Source organism: Coffea arabica, chromosome 8e (genome assembly GCF_036785885.1).
Source record: "Coffea arabica cultivar ET-39 chromosome 8e, Coffea Arabica ET-39 HiFi, whole genome shotgun sequence".
Taxonomy (NCBI): domain Eukaryota; kingdom Viridiplantae; phylum Streptophyta; class Magnoliopsida; order Gentianales; family Rubiaceae; genus Coffea; species Coffea arabica.
Genome location: NC_092324.1, coordinates 47253066 through 47273581, shown reverse-complemented (window position 1 = coordinate 47273581; position 20516 = coordinate 47253066). Strand labels below are relative to the sequence as shown.

Genomic DNA, 20516 nt, shown 5'->3' with positions numbered 1-20516 from the left:
AACTTTTGTTTTTTGCTTACCATCTTTAACTTTAGCGCTTCCCACTTTTCCTTCCTGTCTTGCTCTCTCGTTTGTTTATTACCATTTTTATGGTCTATCATCTTTTTTTATGCTGCATTTAATATTTTATTGCTGTTATTATGCCTTTAGTGTGCTTGCTCCAAGCATTTGCCAGACACCCTTTTTCCTAAGCTCGGGATTCCCCCTTCTTAGAGGACAAATGCTTAGTAATCTCCTTGTTGCATGGTTGGAGGGATGAAAAAAAATATTAGTTTTAGAGAGCAAGGGAGCAAATCATTCAATGGGAAAAAAAATTTTCTTCATCTCTTCTTATACTGCATTTTACATGTTGCTGCTGTTATTATGCTTTTAGTATGCTTGCTTGAAGCATTTGCCAAAGACCCCTTTCCCCAGGCTTATGATTCCTTCCTGCTTAAAGGAGAAATCCTTAGTAAACTCTCCATTGTGTGACTTGGGGGAGGGGGGGTAAAACAAATAAATCAATTAAAAATATCAGCTTTCACACCAAGGGACAGCAGCATCTCAAATAGTGGGAAAAAGAAATTTTCCCAGTGGAATGAATTATGGGCTGGCTCTATCCTTAGTTTTAGGAAATCAAAACTTGTACCTGCTGTAGAAACCTCTTCTAATTCCTTTTTTTTTATCCCTAATTTTTGGGGACATATTTATTCTATGTGGTTTTCCCCTGCATTCTTAATACTAGAGGTGGCAAAATGGGCGGGATGGGCGGGATTTGCTTGGGTTTGAGATGGAACCGAGTCATATGGGTTTGGGCCCAACCTTACCCATATGTGTTTTGGGACTAACTTGGGCGGAATCATTTTGGGATGGGTTTAGATTGATCCCGCCCAATACCCAAATCCATTTTCTACATATTTTTTTTCCTTTAATTCATTTTTTATTTTTATATAATTTTTATATTTTTGATTTATTAAATTTCTTTTAGTTTTATTAAATAAACATGCAAGTGCTTTATACTCAAGATTCCCACCAAAAATTGGATTAACAAATAAAGGAAAAGATAGATATACAGCCATATTCCAACATATATCAAGATGGCCAAGGTCCTTAGGATGTTGAATATTTATCATTATCATTGTCCAAGGATGACAGGTCTAAACTAACTGAAATGGTGGAAATTCTTGTGGATAATGACTAGGAAGACTACTAGATTATATTCGCTGGTATGACTATAAAAATTGTTAAAGATAATTTTTGAATCTAAGATTCCGTTTGGATTGACTTTTTTTTCAAAAAATAAGTTTTTCAAATACAATGTTACAGTAATATACAATAACTCAAAAAACATCCCATCCATATTAATATATCAAATATTTCAAAAAAATTTTATAGTAAAAATTTTTCATATACACTGCTACAATAAAATATTTCAAAAACACCTACCAAAAACAGTTAATCCAAACGGAGCCCTTGCCATTTGAGCCCAATGGGTACCCAAGTATTTCTCATCCTTTCCCATTCATTAATGGGTATAGTTGGGATGTGTCCCAACTTAAACCCAATACCAAATTATAGTACCCATCCCGCCCAAAGTTCCTTTGGGCATGGGTAGCCCATTGGGACTTGGGACAAATTGCCAACTCTACTTAATACTCATCAGGTGAGTTGTATTGTTACCAGAATTTTTACTTCATAGTAATACTTATCAACCATTTCTGTTATTTTTGGGCTAGGTATTCTTTTCTTTTGGAGCTTACTGGTCCTGTACAATGTATTTATGTGCTATCTTTTTTATCTCATACATCTTTTAACGCTCAGTAAGATTTTATCTCTATGCTTGTTGTATATGTTCTGCCTCTATCATTTCCCTATGTCACTATGCTGCTTGACCTCCAACTTAATTTCATGCCCCTTAAATGTCCTTTTTGTAACCAGCTTTGTCCAATTTCCCTGCTTGTCTTGCTTTTTATTCTCAAGGCCATCGGTTATCATCTTACAGTTAGAGTGCATATCCTTTCCTTGTTCTTTATTTGTATTTTTTTCTATACAGTTAAGAGGTGAACAACATAAAATTTTTCAAAAATACCCCCAAAAATAGTTAATCCAAACATAATTATATTTGTCTACAGTTTTTACTAGGCTTTTTTGTGCTTACATATAGCTATCATCTCTAAGTAAATTTCGCTGCCTGTACCCATTATCGCCATATCATTTTGTAATGTGTGCAGAGGCATTTTCACCTCTATTTCAGGAGGTTGGCAAATGTGGTGTTTTTGCAGGGCATCAAAATTGGAGACGATGTACCTTCCATTTCTCACCTCCCAGTTGCTGATCATGATACTGTCTGTCTGCTATTTGCAAAGGCCTCAAAAGAGGAGGCTCAAGCTATTCTATCAATTCTTGACATTCAAGGAGCAGCTTCAGGTCAAGGAGTGAACCAGTTGAGGTGCGGCAAAGTATACTGGATTTGGAGTAAGGTGAGCGGGTGGAAGGAACAACAATTATCGGCTCCTGGTACAGCTACAGGATTCAGTTCGGATTGGAGACGTCTCTGGGACTTGGAACATGCCAAATACCGAAATGCTGCAGTGAAATGCTGTCTTGCTGAAAACCGTAGATGGGATGGAGATTTCAATATGCTGTAGTGACGTTGACAATTGATAAACTCATGTATGGGTGTTAAAAAAAAAAAAAATTCGTTCAATTTATGCTCATTGTCAACTTCTAACTTGAGCAGATCTGCCGTCATCAGAGTGATGTCAAATGGTTTTATGTGGCAACCCAGAGATGATAAAGATTCGATGCAGACCCAGAAAAATGGTCCCAAATTATGCTGGTTTACGTCAAACTTCGAATAATTAAAAGATCTTGAAACAATGTCGACATTTTCTCCAACTGTTCCAAAATGTCGACATTTTCTCTAGTTGCTCCAAACAGAGACAGAACTGGCACATTCAAATTCAACGATACTTACCAAAGTGAGTGCGACTGGGGACAGATGAGATGCAGCTCACCGGGCAAGCCTTTTATTTTTGATATGAAATAGAAGCAAAGGATTTACTCATCAATTTTGTTTGCTTTTGTTGAAAAGTTCAATGAACGTAGCAAGTGGCAACTCGCACAAGTTGCAATATTTTGTTTGCATGGACATGGAATCGAATCATAGCGCATGATAGAAGAAGACACCTGGGATTCCAGCTCCATGGCTGGTAATTCTGCTGTCATATTTTTGCAAGTGTATGCATGAAGGTTCTTAGATAGTACTGTCATGGCAATTGTGTCATGATGAATTTTCTTGTAATTTGTCGCCATTTCATTTCAGAAACGGTGCTTACTATTCTTCTTCTTTCTTTCTTTCTTTTTTTTTTTTTTTTTTTGGTGTAAGCAGGAGTACTTGAACCCGAGACCTCTCACTTACACTCCCTTCCCCCGTACCGCCCAACCCAACCCTCCCCCTTCTTCAAAGGAACAATTCCCCCTTTCAAAAATTCGTGGAAATATTCTCTCAGTTGTCCCTATTTTTACTTAACAATATGAATGATGGCTTGCTCAAAGAGGCTGATACCCAAAGTTTTACTTTTTTTTTTAATAAAAAGTGAATTTCATTAGTTAAATTGTTAGAAATTGTTCTGCACTGATTTAATTTACATCATATAAATCTGCATTAATGGTAGGACAAACATGAGGTAGAAATACCACATTTAATAGATATAAAGATCTAAAAAATTATGAACAACTCTAAGAAATACAAGAAATTTATCATTATAACTCCCTATTGTACATGTGACAATTATCTGATCAGCTAATCAACAATTTTACATTTCAATAATGATGATGAAATCTGTCGACATGGATCCAAGATTCAAACAAAAAAAATTTCAGATCTGATAATCGAATCTGAAATAAATTCAAATTTAATAACAAAATAAGAAAAAAAAAACTACAAAAAATCTCACTAAGAACTCTTACGACTCTCGTTAGGAACTTCTAAGAGAAATAAAGAACTTTCACTAAAAAATTTTAGAAGAGATTTTATTAGAAAAACAAAATAAAAATGGAATCTATGAGAGGGAGCCCATAGTCTCCTTTTCTAAGGTCAAGGCCTTTTCAAATAATATTTCGCTTACGTTATAAACACATTTTCCAATCTATCTTTTTATTTTTTTAACCACTTTTTTATCTCACATATATCATGTCATAAAAAATGCTACCGTAATTATTCTAAATAATATTTCAAATAAAATACTTTATCCAAACAAACCCAAAAGTTTTCAAAACTTTACTCAATCCCCTAATTTTGATTGGAAAGTTCCAACCTAATTCCTTTATATATGATTTGTCATGGCCCCTTTAAAAATCTTATTTACCTTTGAGGCATTAACGGGCGAGCTTTTTCCAATAGCTCAAAATTTATTTGCTTACATCATCATTACAATTTTCAACACACCTTTTTACATTCCCAATTACCTTTTTATCTCACATACATCACATCACAAAAAATGCTACAGTAAAAATATCTCAAATAATTTACAATCCAAACAGAGCATCAATGCTCTGTGCATGCAAGACATTGAATGCTGTTTACCCTTCTTGCTATTCTTGAAGGCGTTAAATAATTGTAGGTATCGTCGGCACGCTTAATATGGACCATTCTATGGCGGAAAATTTGAGTCGCTCTACGGGAGGAAGAATGAATGCTGAAATTTACGTATTTGACCGCTTTGTTTAGCGGACAGGTCAGTATGACACGATGATTGGCCTGACGGAATGCTGTAAATCAAAGATATACAAATCGCTTGACGAGACTTATGAGTTCATTCAGCGTACAGATTTATGGTGCAAAGTTACCTATCACTAAGCTTGTGTGCAAAATGCACGCGTTATAACATTATTACACAATGTAACACTAGAACAATAACGAATAACACTATAACAAATATTTCGTGAATCCCGCACATGTTTAAATCTGGACCATACAAATTTTGTTGGCCAAATCTGAGCCACCACCAACATAACCCATCAACTGACTCTACTGCAGCTGCACAGCTTCTTTGTTTCTTTGTTCCTGTCTTTTTTAAGTTTGGAATCTCCTGTATATTTTCTTTTTATAAACATATAATATAATAATTTAACATAAATATAATTAAAAAATATGTTCATCAAAAAAATAAAAAATTTTCTATAAAAAATTTTCTTTATGCCATCACCAATGATATCTAGGACTATAGATAGTGGGAAAAAAATATCAGAGGTAGGGCACAAATATAAAATATTTTTTTAGTTAGATAATTAAAGTGGACAAATTTTTATAATCAAGTATTGGGAATAATAATGGGTTTGTTTGGATAGGGTATTATTTGAAATATTATTTGGAATAATTACTGTAGCACTTTTTGTGATGTGATGTATGTGAGATAAAAAGGTGGTTGGAAATATAAAAAGGTGTTTGGATAGGGTATGCAAGCAATTTTTTATTATTCTTTAAAAAGTTTTTCAACAATTTTTTTTATCTCATATATTATGTGATGTGACAGGAGTGTTGTCATTTGATCTACACTAATGCGTATTCAACAACCGTTCACATCATCGCGTTGCGCGCTGTGCGTTGTCGAGATCTCTCTGCGTCTTCTTTTTCTCCATCATATCAAAGACGAATATTTGATCGATTTGCTTTCCCGCCGCTATTTTAGGCATCGGTTTAGTCTATTCTCATTTGAGGCTTGGTTACTTTTGTACGCAATGAAAAGAGGCCAACCACTGTTCTTGATTAGAACACGGCAAATTACGTGAACCATGTAATATATTTTAGGTAGGAATAATTTTGGAAACCTACCTTGTAGTTTCTTGACAATTTCATCTAATAATTCTCTTGAGGTTTTAAAAATTATATAAATATCTCCTTTCAAGTTATCATTTTGGTGGAAGAAAATATAAAGTGGTTAAAGTTTTGAATGAATAACTCAAAATGCTCTCATGAAATTGTGAAGTTCATTTTACTTTTCCAAAAGTTCTTTTTCCAAAAAAAAGGGAATATGTATAATATCATAAACCTACTTTCAACCCTCGTCTCTACCGTTCTATACCTTTCATGTTCTCAAATCAGTACTACCATTATCTCTATGACTATCACTACCATCAGTCTGTAAATTCTAAAACCTCAAGCTAAATGAAAAAAAAAATTAGCACTATTAAATTTTTTTTAAAAAATTCATTGACTACGTTAACATAACACTCTATCCCTCAAATGTTGAAGTACCAACGCCAGCTTCGTCCTTCTTAAACCCTTAACTCACATCTTTTTTCTATTCATTTCTAGATCTCCCAAGCAAAACTAAAATTAATTTATAATATATTTAAAATTATGTTTATGACATAATTGATTATTTATGAATGAACCCCGCTTTTGTTTCCATTCAATGTCTAATTGTGTAAAATCCATTCATAAACGCAAGATTAGAAGGTATTGATATATTAAAATTATTATGATCATTTCATAAGGTAAGGGGACCAAATGTAATATTAAAAACCTCAAAAATTTTAGGTGAAATTGTAAGAAACCTTAGCCGAAGTTCCACATCAGGGACTCCATTTTTCCATGGAGGCAATAATGATCGTGCTCCGATTAGTCAATTTTGCCTGTGAGAATATCCTACATATATATAATGAAGCACTTTTGCTTACTCTTCATGCCTTTGGTCCACTCTAGTCAAGAATGCGAAATTGTCAAAAACCTCGAGTAAAGTTTCATTTCAGGGAGCCCATTTTTTTCATGGAAGCAATAATGATCATGCTCCAATTAGTCACTTTTGCGTGTGAGAATATGCTACATAATTCGAAATGGTTTTTTGCTACTATTCTTGCCCTCGGTCCACTCCTTTTCGTCCGTCCCTTTGTAATGGTTTTTTGTAATTTCAGCAACACGATGTTCAACCATAATTGTGTCACACAACGGCTCCAACTTTCCAATACTTTGACTCCATGCCCTCATAAATTCTTTACCAACGTAAGTATTAGTTTGGCCAGCGGTCATTTCATTCCTGGTGCAAAACTGACATGTTCGAACAGCGATGCATGACCGACTTTCTTGAATTCAACATCGACGCACGACTGAGTGTAGCGCACTTTTTATGAATTTAAATTGATATCAACGAGCGAAGTTCCAATTTCTACTTAATTACCGTCAAACTTGTTGGTTCTTTTGACAACAAAATAAATGGAATTTTATTATATTCTTATTCAAGAACCCTTGATGTTTATCAAATGACAACAAAATAACCCATCAAGTTTCACTTTCCCTACTTCAATTTCTTGGGGCTTCACATAATTTCAACTTTTACCATCTTAGAAATGATTTAATCTAGGAAGACTCAATATCAAGTGTTTGGATTGGTATTATTCGCAAAAAAAAAAAATTTATTTGTTTGCATCAGAAATATGTTTTTCACTTTACATTTTCATTTTTTCAGTCACATTTTCATCTCATATACATCACATCATAAAAAGTATTATCATAATTATTCCAAATAATTACCTATCCAAACACATGAATTTTGGGATGCGGGAAGATCTCTATTCTAGAACTGGTAAAAAAAATTTCATTATAATCTCTACAAGAGTGTATTTACAACTTTTCATTGCTATGATGTATTTTAGGCTTTACAACATACTATGGACTCTTCTTGTGTTCTGCTGTTATTAATTTGATTTTCCTCAACGAATATATAAATATTTATTACATGATTATCTTAGGTATTATTCAATTATTGATAAACACATATCTAGCTTGTGTAATACATTTACAATTTTTTTCTATTCTATCCTCCAATTAAAATCAAGCCACCATGAACTCGCTAATGACACTTTTTTGGATGCACAGACAAATGGAAAAGTGCCAAATATATGTTTCCAACTACTTTTTTCAATTTTCATTATGCAATTAAATTGGTGTTTGTAACTTTCTTTCATTTATGTATCATATAAATTTAACCCTTTTCTGTAATACTCGTCTAGTAAAAATTTATCTTGAGCAAATATTCAATGAAATTATAGAGCGTTGATTTAGCACAGAGAGTGGAGAGGGCATAGCAAAAGTTTTAAGATGCAATTTTTCTTTTGTTTTTTTGGAAGAAAGGGGTAGGGTGAGGGATGCAATGTGGCCATCGAAAAACAAATTAATATTAACACTTAATTAATAGAGCTATATCTATTTATCAAAGTTTCCATGTCATAAAAGAAAAATTGGAATTGGGGGGAAAAATTGGAATTAGGGGGAAATAGATTTTTTCCCTTTTTCAAGTCTGTCCAACGAGCAATTTGTTCATCTTCTAGGTTAAATTAAATCAAAACAATCACTAAATTTTCGTTCAAAACAATAAATGCAACATGTGCATTTAAGTGTTAAACTATATATATATATATATATATATTTAATGCACGTCTGGACCATCCATAAGATTTTTTTTTTCTTTTTACAGTTTTTTTAACGATTATTCAATATTAGCATACGTAAATTACACCCAACATGTGAATGCGCACCGTTTGTGAAACTTTCTTTTCTTTTCTTTTTTTTCTTGGTTGGTTTTGGAAAAAAAAAACATAAATTCATGTACTACACAGCAGGGGCACATGCAAAATCTGGCCCTGAAATTAAACTACTACAATGAACTGGTACAAAACAAAAGAAACACAGTACAGTACATACATGATGCAGCAGAAACTCCTAGCACTTGTCAATTGTCATAATCACGTTAGAAATTTCGTTAGCATTACAACCAAGTGTCGACACTCTCCCCATCATTCCCCTCTCAAATTCAACTACTGTATCCTGTACCCATCTCTCCCATCTCTCTAAGTATTCTCCAACTATGTCGACATCTCAACCCTACCTCAAGAACTTTCTGTCGTCTGCTCTGCTGTGCCTATTATGCCTGTGGCTATGCAGTATGCACCCCTTTTGCTTCTCTTTTTCCTTCTCTTTTTTCTTTTTTCTCGTACGTGATGGTAGTTACAATTCCCTCAAGAGCACGGCTCTTCAATTGTCAAATATCATATCCCCTCTCCTGAAAGAGTGTCGTCATCTGTCATACTTTTTGGCCTTTTCTTTTGTGAATTCTTGTGGCCGTCAGGATCGCAGTGGAGGTGGAGGTATAAATAGCTCAAGTGCTGGGGAATCCGTGTTGCGATTCGTGTTCATTTTAGTACTCTCTTGAGGAAAGCACAAGAATAACGAAACTCATTTTTTTCTTGCATGCCATGTCTTCCGTTGAGGTTAGGCTTCTCTCACTAAGCTACTGTGTTCTTATTCTTTCTTCCTCTTTCCTCCCTGCCTTGGCTTTACTCTTCTTTCAGCATTCTTGGTTATTTTCTTGCTTCTGATCTTTATTTGGATTTTTTTGGTATTTCAGGATATATTGCCTTTGATTGAGTTGAAGGGAATTACAGAGAATTCTCGGGCTTCTGCAGGTAAAAACGAGAACTTGAGATGCCCTCCTCTTTATTTGTGTAGAAAATTGAGAAACAACGGGAAGAATTTGGTTATCAAGTTGGTTCTTGCATGTTTTGCTTCCTACTTGTTCAAAATTCTCGTTTCAATTCATAAGTAGCCATCTTTTTTATTATGTTGTTCTTATTTTCTGATTTAATTGTAGATTGATAAACATGAGATGGCTAATCAAATTCTTCTTGTTGTTGGTGCTTTGATTTCGCGCAGTATACTTGTGAGATTACACATACAGATAGCAGACGAGTTGATATTTCTGCATTAGTTTTCTGAGTTGAGCGTTTATTTGGCTTCTCGAACGTCTGAAAGTTCAATTGATTATAAGTTTAATTTGGGATGAAAGTAAAGTAGACTCCTTTGCTATGTTACAGTATATATCACAGTATAGTCACAGAGAGAGTGCATGTTCTTGAGCTGCATGCATGTGAATTAACTATACTTCTTTTGAAAAACTAAGACCTAGTCAAACTAAAATTTTAAAAATAGAAAAATTAACTATTAGGTGTGAGAAGTAAGTTGATGAAAGAACAAATTTCATTTCAATGTTGCATCAATTGGAATCTAACTTTTGATCTAAATTTTTTCTTTTTATTTTTCTTTTCTTGGAACATTTTCAATTGATCAATATTTTCCCCGTATTCTATAATCTTGGATAAGCTCGGTTTAAAAGTTTTTTTTTTTGCAAATAAATTTAACATAGATTAAAAATAGTTTGAATACAAAGTTCACCATTACTAGTCTTTAAATTTAGAAAACTTAATAAAATCGAATTAAGAGGAGACTCCGAACCTTACAAGGAAAAAACTTAGAATCAGACCCTCCCAACACCCTTCCCACTCGCCTCTTTTGATGCTTGTGTTACCTCTACATAATTACTAAAATTTTGACTTAAAATATGGTAGACTCGTACTATTATGTATATGTTCCCCCTCCCAAAAAAAAAAAAAACCAAAAATCTTGGTTCGTCCCTGCGCTTGTCCATTATTATAGGTCAATAATGCCATGGTGGTTATGTTTCACTAGAGGTTTTCTTGATTGTAGAGCAGAAAGTCTCTTTTGTTGATGACTTTTAGATCGTTTATAATCGTGTTGGTAGTTGAAATGCACACTAAATTCTGAAGTGTCTTCTATTTGGGGCTTCAAAAAGGCTCCGTTCTGCAGGGCGTCTCTCAATCCATGGCGAACGCAACCCGTACCAGTCATCTTTCTGCATTGGACAGCTGCCGAGATGAGGGAACAGCATTCACGTTGAAAATGGTGGCGATTGCAGCAATCCTCTTTGCTGGGGCATGCGGTATTGCGATACCCTTGGTGGGTAGGAAGCGTAGGTTCCTTGGAACAGATTCCAACCTTTTTGTCGCAGTCAAGGCCTTTGCAGCTGGCGTCATTCTCGCTACAGGTTTTGTGCACATCTTGCCAGATGCCACGTTAAGTTTGACGGACCCAAGTCTGCCTGAAGTTCCATGGCAAGCATTCCCATTTTCTGGATTTATAGCAATGATGGCAGCATTGGTGACTCTTCTGATTGAGTTCGTTGGGACCCAGTACTATGAGCGTAAACAAGAGAAAGAAAGCAAAATTGCGCAGGTTGATTCAGTGGACGTGTTAGAGTCGGGAACTGCTCCGAAGGTGTTTGGTGAAGAAGGTGGTGGCGGCATGCCCATTGTGGGGATTCATGCGCATGCAGCACAACATAGACATAGCCATCCTCAAGATCAAGAAGCTTGTTCTGGAAATAAGAGGGTTCATCCACATGGTCATTCGCATTCACTTGATATATATGATGGGAATGAAGAAGGTGTTATGAGGCATGTAGTTGTTTCACAGGTACTTCAAATTGCTTTGTTTTGTGTATTGCATTCCTTTCGGCAGCATCTCTGCACTTTCATTGCTAACACTCTTCGAAACATTCTTGTTTGTGCTCTCTGTATGTTGTAGTTAGCTTGTTTGAAATAGATAGAGGATTGGACATAAGATTTGGACTCATGATCAAAGACCATAGAAGGCTCCCCCATTCATTATGCAAGCTTTACTTTAGGCTCTCATTGTCAGCAAATTCTTTAAATCTTTGCAGTGCTTGACTGCTAGTTCAGCGCCGTCCTCTTTTCCTGCGGATTTTCTTCCACATCCTTGTGTGCTTGAATGATAAAGTTCTTGTGGCTGAACTAAATATTGTTTTGACCTTGTAGAAAACCACAGTATTATCACTATTACGCTATGGACTGAAACGGGTTTTTCTTGTGTTTTATGCAATTGAATGTGAACCAAGATGGTTGAACATAAACATTTTTTCCCTCTTTTAGGCCCCATATTTACATCAGGATTACAATTTTTTTTTTTTTTTTTGGCATATCGATTAAAAGTTTATCTGCATTTCACTGCTGTCTCTTGTAATTGACAGGTCTTGGAATTGGGGATACTATCACACTCAGTGATCATTGGGCTGTCTCTTGGAGTATCAGAAAATGCATGTACCATAACACCCTTGATTGCGGCATTATCATTCCACCAGTTCTTCGAAGGGTTTGCTCTTGGGGGCTGCATCTCTCAGGCTCAGTTTAATACCGTCCATGCTTCCATTATGGCATGTTTTTTCGCCATCACAACCCCATTGGGAATTGCAGTGGGGACTGGGATTTCTACCATTTACGATCCAGAGAGTCCAAAAGCCTTGATCGTTGAAGGCATCTTTGATTCTGTATCTGCTGGAATTCTTATTTACATGGCCTTGGTTGATCTAATTGCTGCTGACTTTTTGAGCAAGAGGTTGAGCTGCAATACAAGACTTCAAGTGACTTCTTATGTTTCACTGTTTCTGGGTGCAGCGTTGATGTCCTTGCTTGCACTTTGGGCTTAATTAAGTGTATTTAGGTGTATCTGCTTTTGTTTCTTTCTGCTTTTCGGTTCTTTTGGGATTCCTCCCCCCGGCCCCCAAAAAAACTGCATTGAGAGCAGTTGATACAAGTCATCATCACACTTATTTCCCTTCTGCCTTTGGAAGGGCAATTGTAATAGCCTTGTAATTTGCAGAAGGCAACATTTTCGGAAATTTGATTTCAGGAGTTTCTGAATGCACAACGATTTCACCCTTCCTTGCCTTGTTAATTAAGGCAATATTTTCATGTTCATGAGGTTATAAAATGCTTGAACCTGGGATAATCTATTAGCAGTAACCATCGAACCATTGGTTCAGTGGCCACGAGGAGGGTTTTAGAGTCCCTCTTGAAGTGCTGATTGGAGGATCAAATCCCCTCGCTAGTGTGAAAGCTTCTCAAATCCGGGAAGCGAGGCATCTGTATCGTTTATACTTTTTTTTTTACAAAAAACTCTTAAAAATAGCAATTCGAATGGAGTCATAGTTTCTCAAATCCAACGAGTGAGGCATCCGTGTGATCTTACATTTTTTCTACAAAAATTTTTAAAAATAATAATCCAAACGGAGCCTTGACTTCTCAAATCTAAGGGGCGAGGCATCCGTATGGTTAGGCCTGTCAACGGGTCGGGTCTAGACCCGGATCCGGACCGGATCCGTGAAATTATTGCGGGTATGGGTAGGGATTTAATTCCGTTTCCCGGATCCGGATCCGGATCCGTTTTGTCAAACAAAAACGGGTCGGATACGGAATATAGTATTCCGACCCGTATTAGACCCGGATCCGGATATAAATGAATTAATAATTTTAAAAATATATATTTATCAATATAATTTGATTAGGGTGATGTATTTTAATAAAGTTAATTTGATTTCTTTTCTTATTTGATTTTTTCTTTGCATTAGTTAGAAATTAGTTTACAAATATATTTTTTTCTCATTTTTATTAGAAATTATAAATTTTGGTAAATTTGTTCGGGTAGACCCGGATCCGGATCCGGAACATAGAATAAAAGACCCGTCGGGTAAACGGGTCGGATCCGGATCCGGCATAGTAATTCGGGTCCGGGTCCGGAATAATGAATTCCGGCCCGGACCCGGCCCGTTGACAGCCCTACGTATGGTTTAGAGGTGTTGACGTAAAGGATAACCTATTGAGAGTAGCTTGTCAATTGGGCTTTGTTAAAACCGAGTCGTAGTTGAAATAAAAATGAGTCTCAAGTTATTTAAATTTCTGTCAGACCTAGTTTATTTAATTCTCTGCCTTAGTTTAAACTAGTGTGAATACCCATGCTACGCATGGTATTGACATTTTTGAAAGAAATTAAAAGAGGATGTGAATTAAAAAAAGGTAAAAAAATTGTATCAACATAATTAAAATTTAAGATATGTCTAGCAATGGTTCAAAGTGTGATAAATTTTGTACATCATTCAAAAACTATGTTTTTGCATAAGATGGATCCTGAAATAATAATAGAAATTTATATTAAAAAATGAATTATATATGGATAGAAATAAATGTAATCACATATTTTATTTGATTTTAAAATGAAATAGTTACAAACATTATACATTCGATTTGATAATCTTGTATGAAAGCCAATATTGGTGGTTTAATTAACTCTATTGAATTTTGTAAAGTTCATACTATAAAAAAATGTTCAGCGAGACTTGTCTTTTCTTAGAAATGAACTTGCTGAACCTTTGTGAATCTTAAATTATGAAATCACTGAATAAAAAATAAAGTACTACTAGCCTAAAAAAAATTATGGATTTAAAGGGTTTGGGAGAATGATGAAGGGAAAATATAGGATAAAGCGTATTGCAGGGAGGCTTTTTAGGATGATTAAATCAGAATGCTTATAACTCTTCATTCTCTTTTTTATATAGAATTTTGATTTTTTTTAAATTGTTATATATCCTTTTATGTCTTTTGAATTTAAAAGTAAGAAGTGGTCCACTTATATAGGAATTTGATTTGAAATTTATTAATGTTAGGGTAAATGAATAGGAAAAATCACCAACCCTACTAAAAGGAAAAAAGTAAATAATAATATTTTACCCTTCAACTTAGTAATCCTAACTGAAAAGATAAATTATATAAAAAGCAAAAAGAAAAAAATATTCATTAGTCATGGATTTAAAATATCAATAATGATTACCACTTGTGAATTTTAAATTATGAAATCACTGAATAAAAAACAAAGTACTACTAGCCTAAAAAAAACAAATTATGGATTTAAAGGGTTTGGAAGAATGATGAAGGGAAAATAATAGGAAATTGGGTGGCAATGATAGACAACTAGAGGCTAACTATAGGCGAGAAAAAGATAATAACGGGAAGTTAAAGAGGGTGAAAAAGTCAAAAAAGAAGGATGAACTATTACAAGATTAGATGGAGAGAGGGGAGAAAAAATGATGGGATCGTGGAGATATGACAGGAAAGATGGCACCGTGGTAAAAGGTCTGAATGTCATAGAAAGCAGTAGATAGCCAGTTAGCAGGTAAAAGAGGATGGAAAGAATGATAGTTTTTAATAATTTTAAAAATTTTAAAAACACATCTTACAAAGATTATTTTAAATCTATATTAAAGTTTATGAAGAACATTATTCTATAAGCATTCAACAATTTTAGGATTACAAGATGGGAGAAATAATTTTCTAAAATTGAGGAAAATGAATTAGTTATACTTTATGTTTTTTATGTTAAAAATTTTGATATATGGGTACAACATGATATATTGATAAATAAGTTTACAATTGCTCTATCATGTAAATCACTATAAATTAAATTATTTTATTCAAATTGTTATCATATATTGATAAACAATAGGTTAACAAAATTTAGTTTCAACTTATTTAAGATATTAAAATTAAAAAATCCATTTTGTATTTACGAAATAAACTTTTTATTAATATGTGAAGCATACACTTCTTTGAATTTTTTTTTTTTTTTTGCCTTTGTCATACACTTTATTCTATATTATAATATATAAGTATTATTTTTGAATTGAAATATAAATCTGTGCATAGCACGGGTCAGAATACTTGTCTATATGTATTGCGGGAGAGGTTTTAGTGAAGGCCTCTTGGATGGCTTCCAAATCTCCCATACTTTTTTTCTAGATTTTTTATTTATTTTAATACATAAATTCAATTAAAAAAGTTTGAAATAATGATTTACAACTAATCCTATGGCAATTCAAATTTAAAATTTAAAACTTTCTTTCCCACTTCAAATGAATGCTTAGTAAATTGTTTATAGATTGTTTTTAGACTTCAACCCCTTTTTCCTTCCATAAGTAAAGAAAATAAATTTGGATAATTTGATTAGTCCCATATTAAAATCATTCACCCCATTATAACTTTAACACTTTAGCCTATTTTATTCCTTGCTTAATAAAAAGATTGATTTGTCAAATCTAAGGAATAATGTGATTAGTCCCATTTTTTAATCATTTATATAGTAACAATTTTAGCACTTTCCTTCCAGGTATATACATAGATTTGTCAAACATTCAGATGACATATCCAATTATAACCATCCTTTAACCATTTTACCTATTGCAACTAAATTAAGTTTTTAACCTTAAACTTATCCTATTAGATGATTATTCCAACCAACGAAATAAATATTCTGACATACAACGTCATCCAGATAATTTTTGACGTGCGCAAAACTTCATCCGAATAATTTTTCATATAACGTGTACAGCAGAAAGTGCATATAAAACAAAATTTTTATATGAATTTTAAATTAATATCAGGTGCATTTAGATGTTTTTTTTTGAGTGTTTATCAAAAATTTTAATACAAATATTTGGTTAAACAATTATCTAGGGTAGTTGTCACAAAAAATAGTAGTATTTCATCAAAATTATTCCCAATTACTTTTCGTTGATGAATATAATTTTAACTCCTTATTTGAAAAAAAAACACTCTTTTGATTTTTTAAACCTTTTTCATGTAACTAATATAAATAATTCATTCACTATTATTATTATATTAAATGTAAATCCGTGCATAGCATGTGTTGCAATACTAGTTATTACTATCAATTATATCGTAAGTTTTAGACGTGATTTGGGGTAAGTGTTAGATGTGATTTGGGATTTGCAGATGAGATTTTGCAGGGATGGTTGGAATAATCATTTAATAGGATAAGTTTAAGGCTAAAAAATTGATTTAGTTGCAATAGGTAAAATGGCTAAAGAATGGTTATAATTGAATATGTCATTTGAATGTTTGACAAATCTATGTATATACCGGGAAGGAAAGTGCTACAAATATTAATATATAAATGATTAAAAATGGAACTAATCATATTATTTCTCAGATTATACTTTTTGCAAAGGCATATTTAACGTTTTTTTTCCTATTCTTTAATTTTCATTTTTTTAATTTCTGTTAAATTTTATCCTACTACGCTATGACAATAAGATACGTAGAATTGTGAAAATTGTTATTTAAACGGGCTCCTAAATTTTGGATATGTGATTTTCGTAGTAGTGAGTTTCTTAAATTATCAATTGGTTATTACTATCAGTCTTGTTGTAAGTTTTAGGCGTTATTACTATCAGTTTTTGGATGAGATTTTGCAAGGATGATTATTATCCGTTAATTCAAATTTTGGAGTTTTGATTTTATGGGTTAGTGGATCACGTAAATTAGACAGTGAGAAGGGATAAGGAGAAGCAATAAGCATTATTGAATTAAAATAAATTTAAAATTGTAGTAAAATGAGATTCAGATTTCTGACGCTTGTGGAGGCTTCTCGTAAAAAACCTGTCCTCTAATACATATAGATATAGATGGGTCAAACTATTTAGATGGTCCAAAAATTGGGAGGTTAGTTCAAAACATGTGCAAGTGAACTGGATTCTTTAAAATGTCAACCCATATAAGAAATTGATTTTGGTCTAAAATTGTTTTCATGCTAAAAATATAACATCCAACCAAATGGTTCATAAAGGCCACTTGAGAGTTTTTTTTTTTTTTTTTTTTTTCAGAAACGATAGAAATTGCCACTTGAGTTGAACAGAAGAAGAACATCGTGTCCTTTAACCTATTAACAAATATTTATGTAAACCTGACCTATTACGTGTTCATTGATTCTTTGTTCAATATTTCCACCACATGACACATGGAAATGTGATGGACCGAGCTGCTGCCCAACCTAACTATTCCGATTAGTGTGTACTATTTGTTAGAATCTCTTTTTTAAACTATTGGGTTTCTTTAGATATCATTTTTTTTTTGTAAATATTAATTTATTTGTATCATAAACATATACATATATTTTTTTAATCAATTACGAAGATACAATGGGGCAATTGTACCAACTAACCCACTGAAATATGCAGTTTACATGTACGAATTCTTATATTTGCCCCTACAATTAGAAAATATTGCACTTACTGTCCTTTAATAACGTATATATTTAATGTTATTCTTTGTTATCATTTTATATGCACCATGTCAACAGTTTAAAAAAATGACCCATTTCACATCTTACAAATAAATAAAAATCAAACAACAAAGACTCAATTTTACCTTTATTGTTAATTCCTTTTCTCAATGTGCTCCTACAATACAAATATTCCTTTTGAAAAGTTGCCATAAATTGTTTCCCTTCTACACACTGAAATTCACACAAATTGCTAGTTCTCTCTTTGTTTCATTTTTACAAATAGAACAAATTTATTATGAATTTGAGAGAAAAAATATCAAAATCCTTTATCAGGGATTTAAAAGTTGAAAGCAGTAGTGTAATTTAACATGTTAAATTTGCCCTCAAACACTTGATAATAAGTTACAATCTGTTGAAGAATTCTTACACCATTCAGCAACAATTATATTGAAAACCATTCCTCTCCCTTTATCCTCGTAAGAGATCCTTTTCACTACAACCAAAAAAAAAAGGTGCACGATATTCAGTGCTGTTTACCTTTCTTGCTATTCTTGGAGGCAGAAATGATTGAAGGTGTCGACGCACTTAATATGCATGAAAGAAATATTCATAGGGTAAGGTGTATGTAGCTAGAATTTGACTTTAGGAGCAATATATAATTCGATCTACCTTTCTGGGCTGCTTTCAGCTTCTATTTTTTTAATCGGTGGAATTTCAGTAGAATCTTTATTATTTAAAGTTTTGTTACTTTTGTAAAGTGTCGTTCAGAAAGCTATTTATAGTTATTATCAAAAAAAAAAAAAAGAAAGCTATTTATAGTTGACTTCATCATCCCAGTGCAGGAAAAGAGACCAACCATTGTTGATTGAGTAAAGCACTCGGATACCCACTAAAATTTTCAAATAGCAGAGTTTTGGTTATTCAACTTTTAAAAGTAGGTATTTATTCACTGATCTATCAAAAGTAGGAGTATAAATTTTGGGACGTTTCATTTGTTTTTACTGTCAAGTCTGTCAAATCTAAGACCTTGCACGGTAATTTAGTGAGTAAATATATATTCGGACGATGATTTAGTGGGCAAATGCACTCCGTACTTCGTAAATTGCCTCTCAATTATGTCTCGTGATTCGTGCAAGTCCTTAGGTCTAGCAGACGTGATGGTAAAAATAAATGGAATTGTCGAAATTTATATTTTTGATAATTTAGTGGGTAAATACATATTCTTAAAAGTTGAGTAGCTAAAACTATAATAATTTGCTCTTCTCGATTAGAACACAGGAAATCGCGTAAAACCATATAATATTTTAGAAATTCGATTTTCGTACGGAAGCAATAATAATCATGCTCGAGTTAGTCATTTTTACGTATTTATAGTAGACTAATAAAATAAATTTTCTCATGAGATTTTCTAATGAAAGATTCTTCTCTCCTAGTGTGACTTTTCCTCTCCTAAATTATTCTTGTGAAAATTTTATTCTCTTCTAAGATTTTTTTTTTGTTATATCTATTGATTTTAGATCTGTACGTATCTATGTCATGTTTGATTTTATATATTTCCGTCATTAATGTACATTAATTGAATGAAATGATCTTTTCTCTATATATATATATAAAATAAAAAGGTAGACTAATGGAAGGGATATCCCACCCACGGCAGCACTCGTTACAAAATTTTTGCTCGAGCTGACTCCCAATATTTTTATTGTTGACGAGAAACTTTACTGCCCGAGCTGACTCCCAATTATTTTATACAGTTTCATTTTGACATTATTGTTCCTGTTTTTACGAATCCTATCGCTTTCACACTTTTTTTCTGCGGTAATTATATATACTCTTCTGTTATTGTTCTATGCATCCTCTTATTTCATTTCTTTGTTATTTGGTAGCTCATAAAATGCATGTCAATCAAAGAACACAAATAATGGAAAATTACCCAAGAATTAAGGACAACCTATTAATGATAGTAGTTAGAAGTATGATGCTTTGTACTTGATCAATCATGTAACAAGTTTGATGATATATACTGTTTTAATTTTTGGGTTCATTGTTTGATTAAATATATACGGGTCTGTTGAATGGGTGTCCATTAATATATTTCAGATGTCATATTTTTTTAAAATATAAGATTAATTAGAAAAAAAATAAATACAATTATAAAATCACAACATATGATATAATCACCAGCCCAATGTGTAAAGTTGAGATTGTGAATATTTCTATTACTACATGGTTGCTTACATCATGACGTGAAAATAAACAATAACTAGCTTATGTAATATGTTTACAATTTTTTTTTTTATATTCCATCGTTCTTCAATTAAAATCAAGATACCATGAACTATTACTTGCTAATGACACTTTTTTGGATGCACAGACAACAACGGAAGTGCCAAATATATGTTTCCGACTAATTTTTTCAATCTTTACTATGCAATTAAATGGGGTTTTTTTTGTAAATTTCTTTCATTGCCGTATCATATTTATTCAACACTTTTCCGTAACACTGAATTTATGTTGAAGCAAATATTCAATGAAATTGTACAGCGAGCAAGAGGGCATAGCAACAAATTTAAGATGCATTTTTTTTTTTTGGGTAGAAAGGGAAAAGGTGAGGGGTGAGGGATACAACGAGGCTCTTGAAAAACAAGACTAACACTTAATTAACAAAGCTATATCAATTTATAAAAGGTTTCATGTCATAAAAGAAAATTGGAGTTAGGGGAAACAGATTTTTCCTTTTTCAAGTTTGTCG

General features: G+C 33.0%; 1 protein-coding gene across 1 annotated transcript; it reads left to right on the top strand.

The window, feature by feature from the left end:
• Window positions 1-9100: 9100 nt before the first annotated feature.
• Window positions 9101-12552, top strand: LOC113704253 (zinc transporter 4, chloroplastic). The gene is made up of 4 exons (XM_027226042.2): window positions 9101-9249; window positions 9387-9444; window positions 10629-11308; window positions 11883-12552. Exons 1-4 carry the CDS (start codon window positions 9235-9237, stop codon window positions 12336-12338), a joined length of 1209 nt encoding a protein of 402 aa, XP_027081843.1. The 5' UTR covers window positions 9101-9234; the 3' UTR covers window positions 12339-12552.
• Window positions 12553-20516: the final 7964 nt, after the last annotated feature.

What these genes read in the sequence shown, in the direction of transcription:
- LOC113704253 (XM_027226042.2), top strand. An exon ending in GAATTCTCGGGCTTCTGCAG is followed by an intron (nt 9,445 to 10,628) that starts GTAAAAACGAGA and finishes GGCTTCAAAAAG; the next exon opens with GCTCCGTTCTGCAGGGCGTC. An exon ending in GGCATGTAGTTGTTTCACAG is followed by an intron (nt 11,309 to 11,882) that starts GTACTTCAAATT and finishes TGTAATTGACAG; the next exon opens with GTCTTGGAATTGGGGATACT.